Source organism: Atractosteus spatula, chromosome 9 (assembly GCF_055471065.1).
Source record: "Atractosteus spatula isolate fAtrSpa1 chromosome 9, fAtrSpa1.hap1, whole genome shotgun sequence".
Lineage (NCBI taxonomy): Eukaryota > Metazoa > Chordata > Actinopteri > Semionotiformes > Lepisosteidae > Atractosteus > Atractosteus spatula.
This window is the reverse complement of record NC_142714.1, coordinates 14,076,756-14,096,456: the sequence shown is the minus strand read 5'-3', so window position 1 is coordinate 14,096,456 and position 19,701 is coordinate 14,076,756. Positions and strand designations below refer to the sequence as shown.

General features: G+C 38.3%; 1 protein-coding gene across 1 annotated transcript; it reads right to left on the bottom strand.

Moving 5' to 3' along the window:
* Window positions 1–2,226: 2,226 nt before the first annotated feature.
* On the bottom strand, window positions 2,227–19,360 carry gch1 (GTP cyclohydrolase 1). The gene is made up of 6 exons (XM_088925479.1): window positions 18,830–19,360; window positions 12,223–12,332; window positions 7,431–7,486; window positions 5,549–5,580; window positions 3,865–3,949; window positions 2,227–3,610 (listed from the first exon to the last, which is right to left on the bottom strand). The coding sequence occupies exons 1-6, from the start codon at window positions 19,197–19,199 to the stop codon at window positions 3,484–3,486; spliced, it is 780 nt and encodes a 259-aa protein (XP_088781605.1). The 5' UTR covers window positions 19,200–19,360; the 3' UTR covers window positions 2,227–3,483.
* Between the last annotated feature and the right edge of the window lie 341 nt (window positions 19,361–19,701).

The following is a 19,701-nucleotide window of genomic DNA, read 5'->3' as shown; positions in this document are numbered from 1 at the left end:
GCGTTCAGTGCCCAAATGTAAGGCAAGGCCACAAGACCACTGTGGGACCCCTCCATCTAAACCAAGGGTATCCGATGCTGGTCTTGGAGAGCCTCAGGTTTTTCTAGGTGGCTAAGGGTCACTTTAGTATCAATCACATAAGCCAATAACTAGTTCAACTAAGTCATTAACATCTTGATAGTAAGGAAAATATGAAGACATTGCAACTCTGCTGGAGCAAGTTTGGAGAAGTCAGCCCTAGACAATTCATTGCTTTCCTTTTCCACACTGAAGAAATTCTTCTCCCTTTACACACACCAACAACTACCTTCTGTTTGAAAAACTCGTTAGAACTAGATACCATTGCAGTGTATTATTTGCAGCGCTAAACTGTATTTTTACCTGCACATCAGATTTGTATTAAACCAGGAATGTCTTGAGAATGAAATTTTAAGCATTTTGTCAGATTTAAAATGTTTAAAGACCTACTGCTAAAAATAATTGAAATAGTTATCCTATAAAATTTAAATTCAAGTATGTGCTTTTGTATTTACATGTAAATTAGGGAAAGAGGTGAGTTAAATAATTTATTTTATCAGTCAATAGATGTTTTTTTTTTACCCAAAGTACACAAAAATATTAAAAATTATAAATTGGTGTGTAAGAGGGATATCATCAGTGGGTTAGTTGCACACTTAAACAAACACACAGACACACAGTGGCACACCAAGAAAAATATTTAACAGGGAGAATAACATTCATTGAGTAACTAGCAGGTACAGTCCAGTGCTGGAAAATATTAAACTTTGGTCATTTTAAACCAGTCCTTTAGGTGTCTTGAGAGATTATGCCAACTATTATTACAAAAGTTCAGTGTGCTACATAGTTTTCTGCAATCAGACAATGAAAAGAAAAGCACACACTATTCAATAGTTTGTACATTTCTATGCATTCTGCAACAAAAAACTATTTCTTTCACTGTGTCTGCTTATTATAGGCAGTTCAAATTAGTTTTCATGGTAGCTACATAAATACAAACTATGCAAGTGTTCAGGACAACTGGTAACAAATACATTCTTTCTGTATTATTTTTTGAATGTTAATACAGTATTTTACTTTACACTGTCATTTGTAATCACATTACTACCACAACACTGTTGGACAAACATAAAACAAGTGGACGTACATTGATAAAATATTACTGTGTATTTACCTTCACTTTAACACAAAAGGACACTTCAACATCATAATAAAGTCATCTGATTTAATACAGGGGTGGAGCCCCAACATTATTAAATGACACTCACAAAAAATACTCAATCTTGAGCTTTGACAACACTTAAAAGAATACATCATTATATTGCATACAACTGTAAGAGGCAAAACAATTGAGCACACATCACCTCAGAACATGAAGTGCACGTCAGTACTAACTACATTGCAGAACACACTGCCAACCACAAGGAAACAGCTGATGAAAAGGTTTTCATTTTTTACCAAGGTGCATGCCTTACCCCTTATGAGAGGGGTTCACAACAAATTGTTACTGTGTTTAGTTTGCAAACTTGTCAGCTTTTTAAAGACCACATCATTTGCAATTCCTCATTCCTCAATTCAAAAGGATTTAATTGAAACAATTAGAACGGCTGCAGATATTTTCATTTGGTCTTCCATAACTTAAAATAGAGGTAAATACTTACCCACCTATGAAATCATTTTCTTCACCAGAAAGCAGTATTGGTACTGTACGTTTGGTACTTAAAGATGCCATTTCAGGTAACATCGTAAAGCTGTAGCTCAAATGGATAGCACAGGCAAGTATAAGGCTTCCCTAAAATCCCTATTCGGTGGCTGAGAACTTTTAAGTGTATGGTGTTCTGCTGTTTCAGTGTTCTGCTGTTTCACTGCATCTTAGGCAATAAAATATTAGCCCTATATATTGCAGTACAGATAACGGCACAACAAAACAATCACTTACAAAACTATTCATTTGTAAAAGATGTTTTAATCAGGTAGTAGATCACTACACTGTTAGAATGTGCTGGTAGAAAATCAACCAGGCTTAAAATATTATTTCTAACAACCACCAAAAAAACTACCAAGGTTCTTGTGGGATACACTGTATTTTGCAAAAAAAAACATAATATACAATTCTGATAACATCAATAGCACAATAGTTTATTATCATTAATATTTTAGTTAATAAATTTAATCAATAGTTAATTTTAACTTTCTCTTTCAAATGTAAACGACTACAATAAAAAATAATTACAAAAATACATTGCTTATGTCTAGCAATAGTGTTGAAGACTTTCATCGACATTTCATCTTGTTAGTAATAACTTAACAGGTAATAAGTAAAATGTCATGTGCAGAAAAACTGCTCTTGAATCAAAGCTTCACTAACTCTCATGGGAAAAAGTGCACGCAGTCTTGCTTCCAACTACCCCTGGCAGTTAACAGAAATTTGCTTACTGGCAGATACTAATAATAACAGTACCGACCAAATGGAAACCCACCATGTGCAATTACCAAAAGAAATAGCTTGTAACACTGACACACCGACAACAACTGCAAATGGAATAATCCATACACAGAGGAATTCTGACACCTGCCTCATCACTCTTACCCACACCAAAATTCCTTCAAATATGATTGTGTTTATAGTGAAATGCACCTACAGTATGTGTGGGCTGAGCACACTTTGCACTAGATCTATTTTGCAGCTTGAAAACAAGGGCATTTGAGGAGGATATTGAAGTTTGTGATACAGGCTGAGAAAATATTCTGTTAAAAGGTCACTGATAACTCAATATTTTTATTCTATAATTATTAGAATATCACTCTGATGCTTTGAAACACCCTAAACATGTTTACTAAATGTATTGGTCTCAACTGCATCTCAAAGAAAATACGGTACAATGTTATACGTCTTACGTCTGATGAAGGCATTTTTTAGCTTTTTGGCATTACTTCATAACTGTTAATTAGTTATTACTTGAGCTTTAATTTGAAGAAAATATTTTCCATAGCAGGGAATTATTTGTTTAAATCTAATGTTAGAGATTAAAGGATATATTTTAAAATATATAAAATAATTATATTAAATATTAAATATCCATTGTTATTTTTTTCTTACACCCATATACTGAACACTTCAAACAGAACTGAAAGTGACAGCCAAAGAATTTCTTGCAGGTTTTCTAGACCCAAACTCTTCACAGTTGATAAACTCTGAAGATTTAAGACAGAGACACACTTCACATAAGAAAACCTCAGATCGCTTTAGATGCACAATGTGGATTTGAAGAAAGAATGAGCTGGGCAGTGAGATGATGATGATTCATGATGACGATGGTTCAGAGAGAAATGTTTTGGTCAAAGAATGCTATCGTCCAGATTGGCCTCAGGAACTCTGCCTTGTTTTGGGTCTGTCCCGGAGAGGCGGTCTGGCAGGGGTGCTGTGTTCTGAGAGGTGGTATTTGGCAAAAGTACCGGGATGACTCAGCTTTTGATGAGGGTGAGAAACTCCTCCCTGGTCTTGGGGTCTTCACGGAAGACCCCCAGCATGGTGCTGGTCACTGTCTTACTGTTCATCTTCTGGACGCCTCTCATCACCATGCACATGTGACTGAAGACAGAGACACGACGTCTTTAAACAGGAAAATTAATGGCTGAATATACTGTTCTCCTATACTCATTATTGTATTTTAAAATATACGTTACTGGCATCATGTAAATCATATAATTCTAATGTTCAAAATGTTGTACACAGTAGCTGGATAATAAATATGCTGCACACAGATGGAGCACCTTTACATGTAAATATGTGTAAAATGACTGTTTGAAAATCTGAAATACAGCAATAGGCACTGTCAAACATACGTGGCTTCAATGACAACTCCCACTCCTGCAGGCTGCAGTGCTTCAGTGATGGCAACAGCAATCTGTTTGGTCAGCCGCTCCTGAACTTGAAACGGAGAAAGACAGAAATAAACACTGTCATTCTTATGTCTTTGAACTCCTGAACGTGTGCCCCTCTGATATCTTTAATGATCTGTCGTTGTATACCAGCCGTGGAAGTGATGACAATGCACAGCGATGGGATACAGAATGTGTAAAAGGTGCTAAAGCTACCCATCACCTCCACAGCATTTCTAATTTTAACAAAAGAAGTCCAGTCAAAATTATGAATCTGGTGCAGATACCATTGTTGTTTTCTCTGTTTTCATTCAATAAGTTCTGTGGGAGCTGTCGTCTGTAGGTGTTTTGCGATACATTACTTCAAAAGAATTCATGAAGCCTTTTTCTTAGCTGACCTTAACTTTTTTGCTGCATGGATATTACTTAAAATAAACACTTGAAGGTCACTGTTCTGTTTCACTTGTGAATTAATACTGATAATCATCTACAATAGAAATGGAAAATTCACATCTAATGGATTAAATATTTTAAATGTACTGTAGAGATCCAAACAATCACAGACAATCTGAACAAAACTACAGATGAAAGAATCATGATATCATAAGGTGTTCCTCAGTATTGGTGCAGTCTTGCATTAATAAGTGTTGATAGACCTGACAGGCCTCTGGATAGACTGCTGTATGATGTCCCGCCACTCTTCACCAGCTGGTGAAGGTTGGGCAGTTGTGTTTGACTCCCTTTGTTGCCAGTTCCAAAGATGTTCTATAAGCCTCACATAAGGAAAAAAGCCACCCAAAACTAATCAAATCCTCCACATGTTTTCTTAAAGTTGTGCCACTGTAATCCTAGTACTTTGTGGTCTTACATTGTTATTCTGGAAGAATCGACACATCTGGATTGGCTTTCAGGAATGAAACCGGTTTTGGCAGAACCACATTGTTAATTTATGACTAAGCAGTTCATCGCAAATTCACACCAAAGGTGTTCTTGTGTTAAAAGAAGAATCTTCCTCATGTCATCAGACTTCCTCTGCCTCTTCAGTTGGCCTGAACAACTCAAAGTCAACGTAACACTTTGGCCTCCGAGTATGCAGATCATTTTCAAGTAGAAAATGATTTGAGCTACAGTCATTCTGCTGATTATTTTATTTTATGCAGTTACTTCAAAATTTGTCTGAAAATAGATCTGCATAGATCAGACTTAAATCTAATCTGTATACATGAGACAGTCATGAGAGTTCTGGGGCAGAGTTCTGACCCTTTGCCTTCTGGGACATTGTCTGTCCATCACAGAGCCAGTTTCATCATTTGTCTGGACTAGTCTTCTGATTTTTGAAGCAAATCTCAGGCATGCTTCAAATTCAAACCTTGTAAAATCAGGATTCAAGCAGGACATAGTCTTACATTTTGTTGTTCTTCTGTTAATTATAATCATTTTGAAGTTCATTTTTGAATTGCTGTTCTGTTTACACAGATTCTTAATCAGCTCATTTTGGCTATTTTAATTAAACTCAAACAACAACCACTGAGTGCCTGGTATTTTTACAAAATCATAAACAGGCCAGTATTTTATGACAGTAACACACAATAAGAATACAGAAGCATAAAACAGACAAGCCCAAATAATGTTCCAAAGAAAAAAATACCTTGTAATCGTCTGCTATAAATTTCAACAATCCTGGAAGAAGAAAAAAAGTTTAATTGCTTATTCTACAGCAAAACAAGTGGATTTTAAACACACAGACACAAACAGGATTACAAGAACAAACAAGGACTAGAAGACTTGCACTGCCTAATTCTGATCCTTGGAAACACAGAAGCTTGTCTAATCAGATTTAAAATACAAGTGAACCTTACGCATACTGTAGGTACAGCTGGGAGTGTATGAAAAGACATTAAAAACTATTGTTCCCTACTACCTTTAAAACATTCAGTTATAAGACAGCCTTTCTGTAAAATTAAAGATGGTCATTTGTGACAGGTATTTGAGAGCACATTCTTCAGACTAGAACTGGTCAAACCCACTGCCTGCTCGGTTATCTCCTGACCCTTACTCTTTCCACAGCAGATTGGCTCATATTTGGCTCCACCACGTTTGTAGTCTAATGACAATGTAAGAGGACAGCTTTCCTGATACAGCAGTAAATGTCAGAGGAGGATTAGGAACTCTTTGAAACACGAAGCAGTAGATAAAATATTGTCGAATTTAATTTGAAAATGGTGTGACTTTGTCACTTGTAGAGAAGTATTTAGCATTTCGCTTTAATGCGCCATGCAATTTAATTGTAATTTAAGTGTTTCTAAGTTCTGTCAGGCTCTTGTGTATAATTGTGTTCTTTGCAATTATCCATTTTGTAATCTCTTTCTTCTCAAGCTCTGGAACTCTCTCCCCAAGGATATCAGAGAGTCACCTTCTCTAAACTCCTTCAAATCCAGACTCAAAACCCTCTTCAGAAAAGACTTTACTTAGCTGGTTCCACTCTTCACCCCTCTGCTTTTCCTAGTACCACCATCCACGGTCTCCTCTATATATTGTAATTGTGTTTTATCTTGTGTATTCTTCTTATTTATTGTTATTGTCATCCTGTAAAGCGCTTTGAGAAGCCACCTTTAAAGGCGCTATATAAAATAAAGTTTATTCTTCTTCTTCTTCGTAATCATGAAAGATCAAGTCACAGGCTGCCACAGGATAAAAAGAGGTACTGCTGTTTACTTTGTAAGTATAATTCAGAAGACCAGACAAAGACAGTTTTGCATTTAAACATTGCATTGCACTTATATATTTGTGTCCCCTCACATCCAATTGTGCAGGTAGCCCAGGTAGTTCCAGCCACACAAATACATCCTGGCAGCAAGTTGTACAAGTGGGACTGTGTCTGAGGCGAAGGAGTGGGTGATACTATTCACCAAGTCACAGAGAAAGGGGTAAGCCTTGTATTGAGGTCAGACTGGATCAGTCACCCCAGTCAGTGGCACATCACACTTAATCATCTTACAGACACTTAGCTCTCTTTTCAGACAACATCAGCAAGGGCCAGAGAAGACTCACTGCTCACAAGCCCTTCATGTCTTAATCATCTGCTTTCAAGGATGGTCCTGATAGATATTGTACTGTTTATACCACTCACCACTGAATTCTTCATCTGCAGTTTTCTGGGTTAACATATTAATTTCATAATATAATTGGAAAGTGATACCTCATTCTTCATTTTCTTATTCTTTCTTCTTTATACCATTAATTGCATGTAATTTTTATTTACATATAAATATAAACTATTCGGATACACCCTGTGCAAAGGATGCAGAAAGCAAAAGGTCTTTTAAAGCAAAAGGTCTTTGTAGACTAGGGGTGTGTGAAGAATAAAGCATGCCATCTGTGTCAAAGGACAAATTATCAAGCTGTCAATGGTTGTAAATCAATCTGACAAAGTGCATTCATTGAGCCAGACAGAATCAGATGGGATGATAGCGATGATAGTGATAGGGAGAGTGGTCTGGGTGTAGCAGACATACAGTAGTACGACGTACCTGGCCAGCTTGCTGAGGCCCAGCACCCTCTTGTTGGGGAGGTAGCCTATGTGCACCTGTAGGAGACAGGGAAAGATACAGGGCCAGCTAAACGGAGGCACCAGGGGGAAGAATGAGAGACACTTACAGCAGCTCTTCAGGGAAGGGCTAACAATATATTTGAACACAAAGCTTTCAGAGAGACTGGATGAAAATGCTGCCAACACCGCATCTCAGAAGAGAAGCAGGAGAAAGAACTGGGGAAATGTTTTCTCAAATCGCTTCAGTCTATATTCTTGTTCCATGGTCTTAAAGGTGTTCGGTTCTCAAAAATCTGCATTGGATTAATGTTTTAGCTTACCTGGTGCTGCCTCAGCTGTCATTTCAAGCCTAAAGTCAGAGCAGCCATTTCTAACAATATCCCTCCTTTTAAATGGTAACTTTATATGATACACAATCACTTGTTTTCTTTAATTTCTACTGCAGTGTTCAGGGAACGTTTTTTTTAATGGGAACAAGTTACTGGCTTGTCTTCAGCGCTCACTAGCAATTAGAAGGATTTATCGGGGTGCTAATAATCATGGTGCAGTCTGATCCTACAAAAAAACAGAATTTACCATGTCTGGGAAACCACCAACTCTGGAAAAATACTATCTTCAAGCTTAAATGAACCGCGTGGTTATATTAAATCCTTGTCACCTATTTACTGTATATACTGTACATATCTAGACAACACAAATCCTTCCACTTTGTCCTACAAGGTTGGCACAATTCAGGGATATACTGTATAGCAGTTGCACAGCTTGAGGAGCCAACCAGAAAATAAAAGTTGAAGGGGTGACCAGATCTTAAGATAAGCACTGAACTACCTTCTATTTACATCATGCAGTCCAAGCTGTTTAAATGCACAGTTTGAATCATAAGCTCGTTCGCAGCTGTCAAAGACACCCTGAAAGTTCCTAGATACCCATGTCTCACATCCCATAAGGCACCTGTGATCAGTAACAAGTCCGATTTCTAAAAGCAGAAGTTACCGCACTGAAAAGGGTGGACCTCTTACTTGGAGTTTATTAATTTACTAATGGCACATGTGCTTGTGTACAGGGTAAGGAAAATGCACAGTAGGTTCCATGGGAACACCTGCAGATCAAGACTGGAAGGGAGAGCACCTACTGCCTATTTGGTGGGGGTGGGGAGGGAGTTAGTTGAGGTCAGAAGGCCTGTATGTGATTAAGCACGTACAGGCCACAGCCACATCTCGTTACCTGGCCAGCTTGCTGACACCTACTGTATCACCTTTCTGTTGGGCAAATATCCAATCGACACCTGGAAAACACGAAAACACGTTCAAGGGGAAACCTTCCCTATTAATGGGATATGAGATGCACGGGAAGAACGTAACTGAACCTGTCTGCTTATTGAGAATTAGAGAGCTTAGAAAGTCGGGCAGTCTCTTTTTTACAGTTAAGCTCAGAAAGCCTGTGTAACATGTATCATCTGGAATCTACTTCACAAACAGTTCATCAGTTCTCTAAGCAGAATTACAATACTAATACTAGTAATTACAATACAGTTCTAACTCTCCACTATGTTTCTATGGATGTCACTGTAATGAAGAGCTTTTTAAATGTTAATTTCCTATTCCCTTTTTATGTGTTCTCCCGTTTTATGTTAAAATATGAAGCAATAAAGTTGAGGGAAAGAAAAATTAAAAATTCACCTTTGTTACATCAACATAAACCAATTGTACCGATAGAAAAAAAAAACTGGCACATTACTCTTTTTCACTTGTTCAGAAAAAAAAACCTGTATAAAAAATAATTAAGCATATTGGGCCAGTTGTGTAATAAACAGTTTTACATCACATTTAATTATAAAATCTTGTATCTCTGCACAGTCCTATTAATGCCGTAGAACACAAAAGGCCTCCCTCAGAGTATTTTCACCTCAGTTTATTATTAGGTATTTTTTGCGTGTGTTACAGCTGTGCATTTGCTCTGTTTACTCAGGCCTTATAAAATAAGAGTATCTTGTGAGTTAGAGAAGCTGCCTCTTCTAGGGCTCATGTGCAGTAGGGGTATCAAGCCTTGTGATCAACAGTCTGTGAAGAAGATACAGTGAATCTGGGCAGTGCTGGAGGGATGAATACAGTATTATCACCTGCTCAAGCCTGAGGATGGCCTAGACAACTCTCACAAAGCAAAAAGGTGTCTGCTGCACTAGCTGCCATGAGCTCCTCAACAGTTAAATACTTGAGGTCTGCCTCCTAGGGATTCTCCCCCTCTCTGCGTCTCCATTCAAATGTCAACAGCAATTTGATTAGACAGTCCACAAAAAAGGGCAGTATGCAGGGCAGTTATCTTTTTTCCCCTGCTCTTTTCTAGTTAAAGCTGCCTGGTTGTGATAACTCACAGGAAAGCACAAAACTTAACTGTTGCCATGACTAATTGCATTCATTAATGTTCTCCAATTATTTTTTCTTAAAGTGTTATTGCTGTCCATTGTCTTTTATCGAGTAGGGACTGTCTTGAATATTTCTAGCGATGCAGTTGGCCAAGTCCACTGTTTTTGGCTCTCAAAGGCTACAGCAGGGTGACAACAAAATCAAAGATATAGGAAATCAGTCCATTTACAGCAAATAGTCAAAGAAAGGCCTCTTTCCCTAAATGTGCATATTTAGCATGGCCACAAATTCGTTTCTTAAAACCAGTCTTAAAACTACTAGCTTCTGAAAAATAATGAATTATCTAAATACGAAGGCTATTCCAGCTGATCTCTTTATTTTTAAATGTTCGTGTTTGTAAGCACACAGATATGTTTTTAGACACAGTTTTTGTAGGACAATACAGAATCCAATAGAGTGGTGGGCTAACTCGTTGCTCAAGTGGTTATTCCTGAAAAACGACCACTTTTCAAATTCCAGTACCTTGAAGGGCAGCATTTCAGAAAATGTCATGACTAGCCCTAATGCAGAAACCACAGACTTACAAGTATGTAGACTAACTGCTTTCACTAGCAGAATGCGTTATAAATTAAAAATTGTCCATTGTCTATGAAAACCAGTATTATGATTGACGTTTACATTAAGATAGCTAATAGAGTATTCCGCATTTATAAAACACTTTTTTTCCTTAAATAGATAAGCCATTTTGCTGAAAATCTTTGTTCAGAATGAAATTTTTGCTTGAATAACAATGGTGATGTGCAATTATGATGTTAAACTCTGTCTAAATTTAAAATATAATATATATATTTTCAAATATGTTAAATATAATAGCAAATATTATATCACTATATAATATACAGCATATACTTATTATATTACTAGCAATGACAGGCACTAATGGGTTAACACAATATTGCAGGCTAAATGAGACACCAACCCTCTGCTAGACATGAATGAAAAATGAAAAAATGAGACTCTTGGAGAAATTGGTGAGTCATTATCTTGTTCCTGGAGCTGCGAGGTAAACAGATGTGGAGATAAGGCCACGCTGGTGACGACAGGGAGCTATCAGCAGGAGGGAGAGGAGGCAGGAGTTGTCAGACAGGAATCGCCTGACGGTAGCTGACAAACAGAATTGCAGAAAAACCTTTTCCTCTGGTGTTTTGATCAATGGCTCCTGCTATCATCAAGGCTATTTACATGCTGAAATTGATCGATTGCTTCTCTTTTGTCTTAAATGGCAAGATGAGGAGGATTGGGGGTATTAAAATGTCAAAAACTGAGAATGAAATCAGTCACCGCTTGAGTCAAAGTGAGTGAATTTTGAAAGAACCTTTTGGTGGAGATATTTCAACTGACGTAATCTTTCCTTGCTATATTTTACTTCCGTGAAGTAAAGTGTTCCTTGGCTGGCAGCATTACATTGCTGACCAAGTTAATATCGGATATTTAGAGATGGAATCTAGAGTCTTTCCATCACCTGTGTAGCAATGTGATTTCGATAATACAAACCTTAAGACCTTATAGCACTACCCTGCTCTGTTAGCAAACACAAATATCTGCTGCTGGTAAGAAAATGAAAGCAAAACAATGATTTAACAGTCAAGATACAGTGTGATATGCCTCATAACAGTTCTCCATGAAATTCCATGTTAAATTCAGTACATCAACGTCATGAAAACTGCAGCACAAATTAAGGAATCTGCTGAAAAGCTTCTGCTGAAGCTTCATAAAAGTCTATTATTTCTCAAAGGTCTATCTTTGGGACAGGTTTGCTTGCATAATGTATCTATGACACAATTTCATAATGAAACAGTTTACATGGAAGCTTCCTATATTTAAGATAAGAGATAAGATCACTTTATTGGCCATATACAGATTCTTAGCCACAGAGCCACCATTTCTGCTGTAGCTACAGGAGTTGATGTTGAAGGGTAACTTCTATAATTGCTGTAGCACTGAGATTTAGCAGCAGGGGCCATAGTATCTCTTTTTGGACATTCTTTTCAAAATATATCTGTCATCGATTTGAGATTTCCTATGAAACGAAATAATTTGTTCAAATACTCATGTAGCAGACATTTCCTGCACTATGCAGAGAGGCTCAGATAATACAATGCAGGAATACTGTCTATGAATGCATATCATTCGTTAACATACTAATATGTTGTACAGTATGCAGTGGGGAGACTTCAATCATATAAGCAATTCAACTGGTTCAGCTGTTTTGGCTTGTTGGTCAGTACCTCACAATTACAGGTACCTATATTCCTTTAACTAAGGCATCGTTTTCCTAACAAAAGATTTTCGTTTTTCCATTCTCAGAGACACAGAGAGAACTAGAACAGGAGGAGTGATCATGCTTACCTTGCCATTGAAGGGCACAAGGTGGTGCTCACACATGGAGAACATGTCAATGTCCTTCACTATTACCATCTCATCGTGATCTTCATCAAAAATGGCATCGTTCAGCACATCTGTGAGGAAGAGAGGGTTAGTTAAGAGAAGAAACATCACTGATGGGACAAACTTTTGTTGCATCCAGTGGGTGCTTCACATTTCAGGTGGACCCGTGTCATTACAGAATTTGAATGAATAAGCTGGGTAGTGCAACAATGAATTTTAAAACTCATAGTTACACTCTCTGTCAATGAGTGCATTTTGCTCTTTGAACATATTGGCTGATTTCATAAAGGAAATTAACCAGGCTTCAAACAGAGACAGTAATTCCACTGGTGAAGATTAAAATATCAACATTCACATGAACCATGTAGCGATATCTCCATGTAGCCATCTGAACATGTTTCACTTTAGAATTCCAATGTGATAACCTAGCTCCTGAATTCCCAGTTGTTTTCATTTGTAGATTATACAGATTTATCTGCATTTGTTTGCAAGAGTCCTGGATTAAACTCTTGCAGTTACTGCAATACAGGTCAGTGATGTGGTGAGACTGCATTTTTTTTCTCACTTCCTTTTCCAGCCTTATTTAAGTGCAAACAGTCTGGGTAATTATATTTTGCCCTTTCCATACATACTCTTGTTTTATTTTCTTATTGTTGTTGCCTTTTCCAGCCCCTATCATCGTATAAATAAAACCTATCTGTTTACTCCACCTCTGCAGCCTGCCATCAGTGTTTTAATTTCCTGACCAATGCTATCTCTCTTTATAGAAAGTTGCCATGGAAACAAAGCAAGCTGACAGTCTCCCCTCAGTCTTTTAGTAATAACGGCACTATCTCCAATCCGTATATGAATGGGATGTTAGTGGGCTGGAGTTTGTAAAGCTTAATTCTGTACAATAACATCTGATTTATTCCCATTCTTCTGTAAGCCTGTATTTGTTTTCTGAAAAAAAACATTTATACAGAATGACAAAGCTAACAAAGCTAGTTAATTTGGGCTTTGGGTACAAATATTTTCCAAAATTAAACCCATTAGTTAGAAGAATAAACAAGCAAATAAAAATGAATATAAATTAAATATCGTCCCAATACTGATCCTACATTCCACATAATATAGATAAGGGGGGTGAGAAATACTGTGCTATTGAAGAGTATAGTGACTCAGCACATGTTCAACTGTACTGTACGTTCACATTTTCCTGGGTATTCGCTATCGATATATTGTATCTTAGCTTATACTTCAATTAAATCAAACTACAGTACTTGCATTGTTCAAAGAAATACAAAAAAGAATGAAGGTTAACTGCAGATTTTGAAGCACACCTGTGGAACTCTTTATGATCAAATGGAGGGAAATACACACATTTCTAACAGAATCAAGACAACAGCTTACTACAAAAATGTCTAAATCTCTAAACTACTGAAAATATCTCCTCATGCTACATCAAAGATGACTGTCATAATTTATTAAAAAACTACCCTACTATTAACTAAAACTACTACTTAATTTAGTTGCTTAAAATCATTAACAGAGATGCAGAAATATAACCCTGCTCCAGTTGAAGAATTATGGAAAAGGACCATTTCTCTTCATCAGGGTGTTTGTGAGGATTTCTAGAACACTAAACCATTGCTGATGAAACATTTCCACTTTAATTAAAAACAAAAGGCAATTTATTTAAGAAAACTTTCACAATTCAAGCACACTAGAAACTAGAAGCTGGTGTAATACTAAAAGAAGCTATTTTACATATACTGTACATATATTCTTAATATGCAATATCATAAAAACCCTCTCCAGCATTATTAATATAGCAAAAATGTTCCATATGCCTCTCATATGAATACATGAGCATATGGGATGTTCCAAATGAGTTACAGCAATGAATGCAGACACTGCTCAGCATCCTGTATAGACCCAGGGCAGCAGCTGTTCAAAGAGGAAATTGTCGCGACCTGGCTTTTTACAAGCTATTCAAACAGGCCCTCAGTCCTCACCTGACAGGCACCGAAATAAAAAGAACAAGAAATCAAATCAGCACCGCCCCGAGTCACGAAACAACGTCAACCTCTCTCACACACACACACACACAATGAGTCGCTATGGAAACTGTTAAAATTGCCCAAATGTCAGAATTAAAGCCAGGGTTTGTTGTCACTGCTGATGATGCTCTGCGGTTAACAACAGCAGGAGTGTTAAATGGGACTAAGGAGAGAATGTTCTGTACTTCAGGAAAGAGTAGTGCAGCTCATAACAGGGTGTATAAAAAGATATACAATGGCTGTGATCATGAGATAATCAGCCAGCAGATACCAACTTAGACATCGACCTCTCATTACATCTACAATGAGCTGCCGCATCCTGGATTCTTCGAGGTGATCACTACAAAATAACCAGTGTAAATGCCAAAGGAAATGAATAAGGTTTTTCTGTAGCCTCTTAGGCAATGACATGGCTTGGTTTATTTCTTTGTAGAAGCGCTTGTTTTTAACTGTTACGCACTGCTTAGGAGAAGTGACAGAACTGGGCGTAAACCACTAAATCAATTGATTGCATGATTGATGATTCCATACACCTTCATGGACAGAGCTTATTACTGGGTTGTGGCAACATGCGGTCAGAATAGGGAGTAGGGCTGGACTACACCCTGGATAGGATGCCAGTCCACCACAAGGCACACCATACACAACGCAGTGTGGCACAGTGGTTAGGGATTTTTGACCTGCAACTGCAAGGCTGTGGGTTCAATTTCCAGGTGAGACAGTGTTGTTACACCCTTGAGTAAGGTACTCCACCCTATTTGTTCCAGTTAAATATCTAGTTGTGCAATTGGGTGCAAATAATGTAAATGTGATATGCACGGAGGGACAATTTATATGCATCAGTTCTGTGCCATCGAGTCTGCGGAGGGTGGGAGGAAACCAGACCACCAGGCAGAAACACATACAACCACAGGGGCAACATGCAAACTGTATGCAGAAGGTGCCTCAGTCCAGAACAGCGCCCAGAACCCAAGATCTGCAAGGCGGCAGTGCTAACTGTCACACCACAGTGCTGCCCTTTTTCTAAATGGAACGTTAGAAGCCCCTCTTCTGTATAAAGACCTGACACTAGGAACAGTGGGACTCATTTCCATCTTTTTAACCCATTCAGAACCCATTCAGGTCTGCACCTCATATCTACAATAACCCGCAAATAACAAAGAGAACCAAAGGATTTTACTCCAAGCAAGTACACATATTTACCATTCTGGAAATGTGCTGCTGTATCAGGGCTAAGTAAGAGAAAGGGAGCTTGCATACGATATACGATATATGTATGGCACTTTCCTTTCTTGAACAGCAGTCCAGAAAAGTGGAAACTCCATATATTACTCCCAGGGTAAAGAGCAAATCCCATTCTGTTTCACTGATAGCTATCTTAAATGGTCTTCCCCACAGGGACATGCTGTACCTGGAAGGTAAACAGACTTACACTATCTCTTCACTTGCTGGTGTGTTCTGGAAGCAACTGACTGACAGGCTGTGCCGGCCGGTGGTGCGAAGAGACAAAAAGAGATGGCGGGGGGGAGTTGCCAGCTCAGTGATCTCCACACACACGCCATTGCGCAATCGGTACCCCCCAGCCCGGAGCTCCATCCCCCTCTGCCCCACAGTTATCAATGAATCACCATGGCGTGCTCACAGGCAGACAAGAGGAAAGCAGGGCTCAGAACGCTCACACTTCACCTCCTAAACAGCCTCTCTTTTACCATTTTGTTTTCAAGTATTCGGTCCCACTACATTTGTAGCATTTGTAGAGGACACCTTCAGAATTCAGATGTGCAGCAGTCTGAACTTGAATTGCCTTGGTTCTGAATCGTGCAAAGGATGATTACAAAAAACTGTTTGTTTCTTGTTTTTTTTAATGAAATTAGAAGCATTTATAGACTGTTTGGCATCTCATGACATTTTTTCCCCCACCACATTTTGTAGGAAACAGCCTACACAATAGTTTTGGCACCTCTGAACAAAATACAATCCTGTGATCTTTTAAAATTTTATTTCTGTGTTGGAGATTTATTTATTATAGAGAGTGAGTCTAGTTTTTCCTCGGCCACCATATCACAATCAAGGAGAGTCTTGTACTCCTAGGATGCTTAACACTACAAAATATGGGATAAATTGGAGCCTTATGGGACACTTAGGCTTATGAAGGACTTAAACCTAACTATTAGAGTTCTTTAAAACTCTAAAGAGTTCTAAATTAACTCTAAAGAGTTCTTTAATGACAGTTAACATGAATAACTAACTGTGCTCTCCTCTTAAGAGAGCACAATAGGGTCTCTTAAATCCTATTTGAGCAACACCTGAGTCTGGTCTGCCAGAGAATTTATAATTCCCATCAGTGAGATGTGAAAGAACTCATCCTAAATTTGCTGCAACTATTGACCAAACAGAGTATTTTATTCTGTCCTCCTTTGATAAAACACTGCAGATGCAAAGATGAAAGAAAGCTAAAATGCATTTTCACAAAACTGCTAGTGATTCCAGATGTACCTTCTAAAGGGATAATAACTAATAGCATTCTTTTGGGGCCATAAATTGAGGCCCCTAGTGAAATTCATACAAACCAGCTCCAGATGTGATGATGAAGGAAGATGGCAGAGCTTATGCAATAGCTGTGAACAGGCTGCAGTGTATTTAACCTATAGCAGGAACCTTGTAAAACTAAAGACAGATGTTATTAGCTAAAGGTATTTGAGGTATTCTTGAAGTTTATCATGTAGAATTTGTACTGGGGAACTGTAGTACCCTTCAACTGGAAGGTTGCAGGTTCAAATCCAGGATGAGGTACTACAGTTGGAGCCTGAGCAATGTAAAATACCCAGCTGTACATGTGTAAGCTGCTTTGGATAAAAACATCAACCATACATTTACCATATAAATTTGGTAAAAATATTTCTATATTACTGTATTCCCAGAAGGAGATCAGCACAAAAATAATAAGACATAAAACAAAACTGCGCTCACATTAATTAAATTAAAGTTTATTTAATTAACATTTTTGAAAATTCAATGGTTTTAACAATACTTAAAATAGAAATGGTCAAAAACCACCTTTTCTAAAGCACTTTTACAATCGTTGCATGTTTGATCTTGTACTGTGCATCTTCTGTATTCTCTTTGATGTTTTACATGTGTAAGTTATAATATTTACAGTTTAAATTAGTCTTGTCCTTGGTCCGCTAGAAAAGTGGTTTGACACGGCTGGCTGTACCAGAATAAACACAAACAGGGTTGTAGTCCTGAGGTCTGTAAGGAGCCATATGGAAACCCTAAAAAAATCGGTTGTATAACCAAGTCATTACAGAAATATCCTATCAGTCTACCAACTTAAGCCGTTCATTCCTACAATAATTAAACTTAGTATTGTAGCGTAGTTATTATAAAGAATCCTTCAGGAAATCCTACTACATTTTTAATAAAAGCATGAAGATTATAATTGGAGAAAAATGAGAGACGTCTACAGAAGAGAACTAATACTTTAAAAATTATACGAGGCAAAACAAGCTACATCAAGGTTCTTTCGTCTTGCTCGTACTTTGAAGGTTAAATGAATGATTAATTAAAGGCAGCGATTTTTAACACGAAGCTTCCTCGGTCGAAGATTTGTGTTAAAAAGGGATGGCTGTGTTGCATGAACAAAGCATTTGCAAAGTCATTTGTAAAAAGTCATTTGAACAACCATGAAGTGAAATGTCACAGCATAATTAAATTCCAAATGGGTAACAGATTTCTACTTCTTCTAAAAGTAATTAGGGTAAAATCACCAGCAGTTTCCTTGTGCAAGCGATTGTGCAATGCATTACTGTAAACGTCTTCCTCAAAACCCGGTTAATTCTTCCGCATCTTCCGTGTAAATTCTAAGCGCTTAGAAAAAATGTGAATGAAGTTTTACGACAAAAGTAAGCTAGACGCCTAGCTAAACACCTACAGTAGGTACGCAGCGCAGCTTGCTGGTAAACCATCCGTCATTCAGAAATGTTTTTACATGGAGACAGACACATGGCTAGCTAGGTGTACTGCTTTATTCACGTTAAAATAACCTGCTCGGTAAACACCACCATCGCAAACGCCTCAGCCTCACCTGCAGCAAAAAAAAAAGGTAATGCCTTTATTGCAATCGTATTCTCTGCTACCTTTACATACACAGGTGAGAGGTAATTTTTGTAATCGGTTTTTGGATTGATGTCATTAAACTGGACTGAGAAATGGCTGTTTTCATTTACCTCATAGATGAAACATAACGCGTGAATGCGGTGTATTAGTAGTACTGCTATTGAGTTTTGCAACTCTGGAAACAAGTGCGGAAAAAAAAACAAGCAGCGCCTTACGTCTCACTCTGGGGAACTACTGTATTTCTCAACAGTAGAGCAGAATATTGCTCAAAAACGAACGAGAATGCAACCGACCAGGATACAGCAAACTCGTAACTCAGTGTCGTTAGATTTCAGCCCGAAATCAAATAGTATGCCACCATAAGCAGCGACTTACATGACTATATACAGCAGTTCAACTCGGCTCACCTGTGATTTTCTCCTGGTAGCCCTTGGTGAAGTACTGCATGGCCGTGGCGGCCCTCCAAGGTGTTTTGAGAAGCCCCTGTCTTTGAGGATCTTCTCCTAGACCCCGGAGGATAGTAGTGTAGGCAGCGGCCAGACTGGGCAAGCTCATCTCGTTGTCTTCCACACTTCGGGTGCGCTCCTCTTTCCAGCTCTCCATAATTGATGCCGAATGTGAACTAGCCTCTCCAGGTGCTACCTGGGGTCCCCGGCTGTGGTCCGGGGACCTGGTAATGAACGTCCTATCTTCCAAGTGGCCGTTCACAGCGCTGGTTGCTGTACTAGCCGCTGGCTTTTCATTTTGCCTGAGTTGATGCTGTTTTGAAAGCTCCATGGCTTGAAGTTGACGAGATGCCTTTTTTTTTCCCTCCGTCACTTTTCTCTGAAACTTCAAAGGTTTTCACGGTATGCCGTGAAACGAGTTTTACGCACTTTGGTTTTCCTAAGTGTTACCTATCTTAATAGACCCCCTCTCTACCCAAAGACCTCTCTATCCCCGGATAGCTGGTTTAAGCTGAAAGCACATTGTTTCTCTGTGGTTTTATAAACACGAGCTAATCCTCAAGGGTGGCCATTGGACACTCTCACGGAGTGCGTCATCGCCTGTCAATGCAATCTAAGCGGATGAAGACAGCCTCTTCGGCTAAAATTTAATAAAATCGAGGAACCACCTCTTTATCCACCTCATCTAAATACATGTAGTGCAATAGTGCATTTACAAAATAATATACGAAAAATCAGTTTATTCGGACTTGAGTATATTCTACTCCTTTAGTCCATTCATTCCGTGGTTAAGAAACTCGTCTTTAATGCAGTCAAATCGCAAAAAATACAGA

What these genes read in the sequence shown, in the direction of transcription:
- gch1 (XM_088925479.1), bottom strand. Translation starts at nt 19,199, where the DNA reads ATGGAGCTTTCAAAACAGCATCAACTCAGGCAAAATGAAAAGCCAGCG. An exon ending in TTGTGCCCTTCAATGGCAAG is followed by an intron (nt 7,487 to 12,222) that starts GTAAGCATGATC and finishes TGTCTCCTACAG; the next exon opens with GTGCACATAGGCTACCTCCC. An exon ending in GGCCTCAGCAAGCTGGCCAG is followed by an intron (nt 5,581 to 7,430) that starts GTACGTCGTACT and finishes TTCTTCTTCCAG; the next exon opens with GATTGTTGAAATTTATAGCA.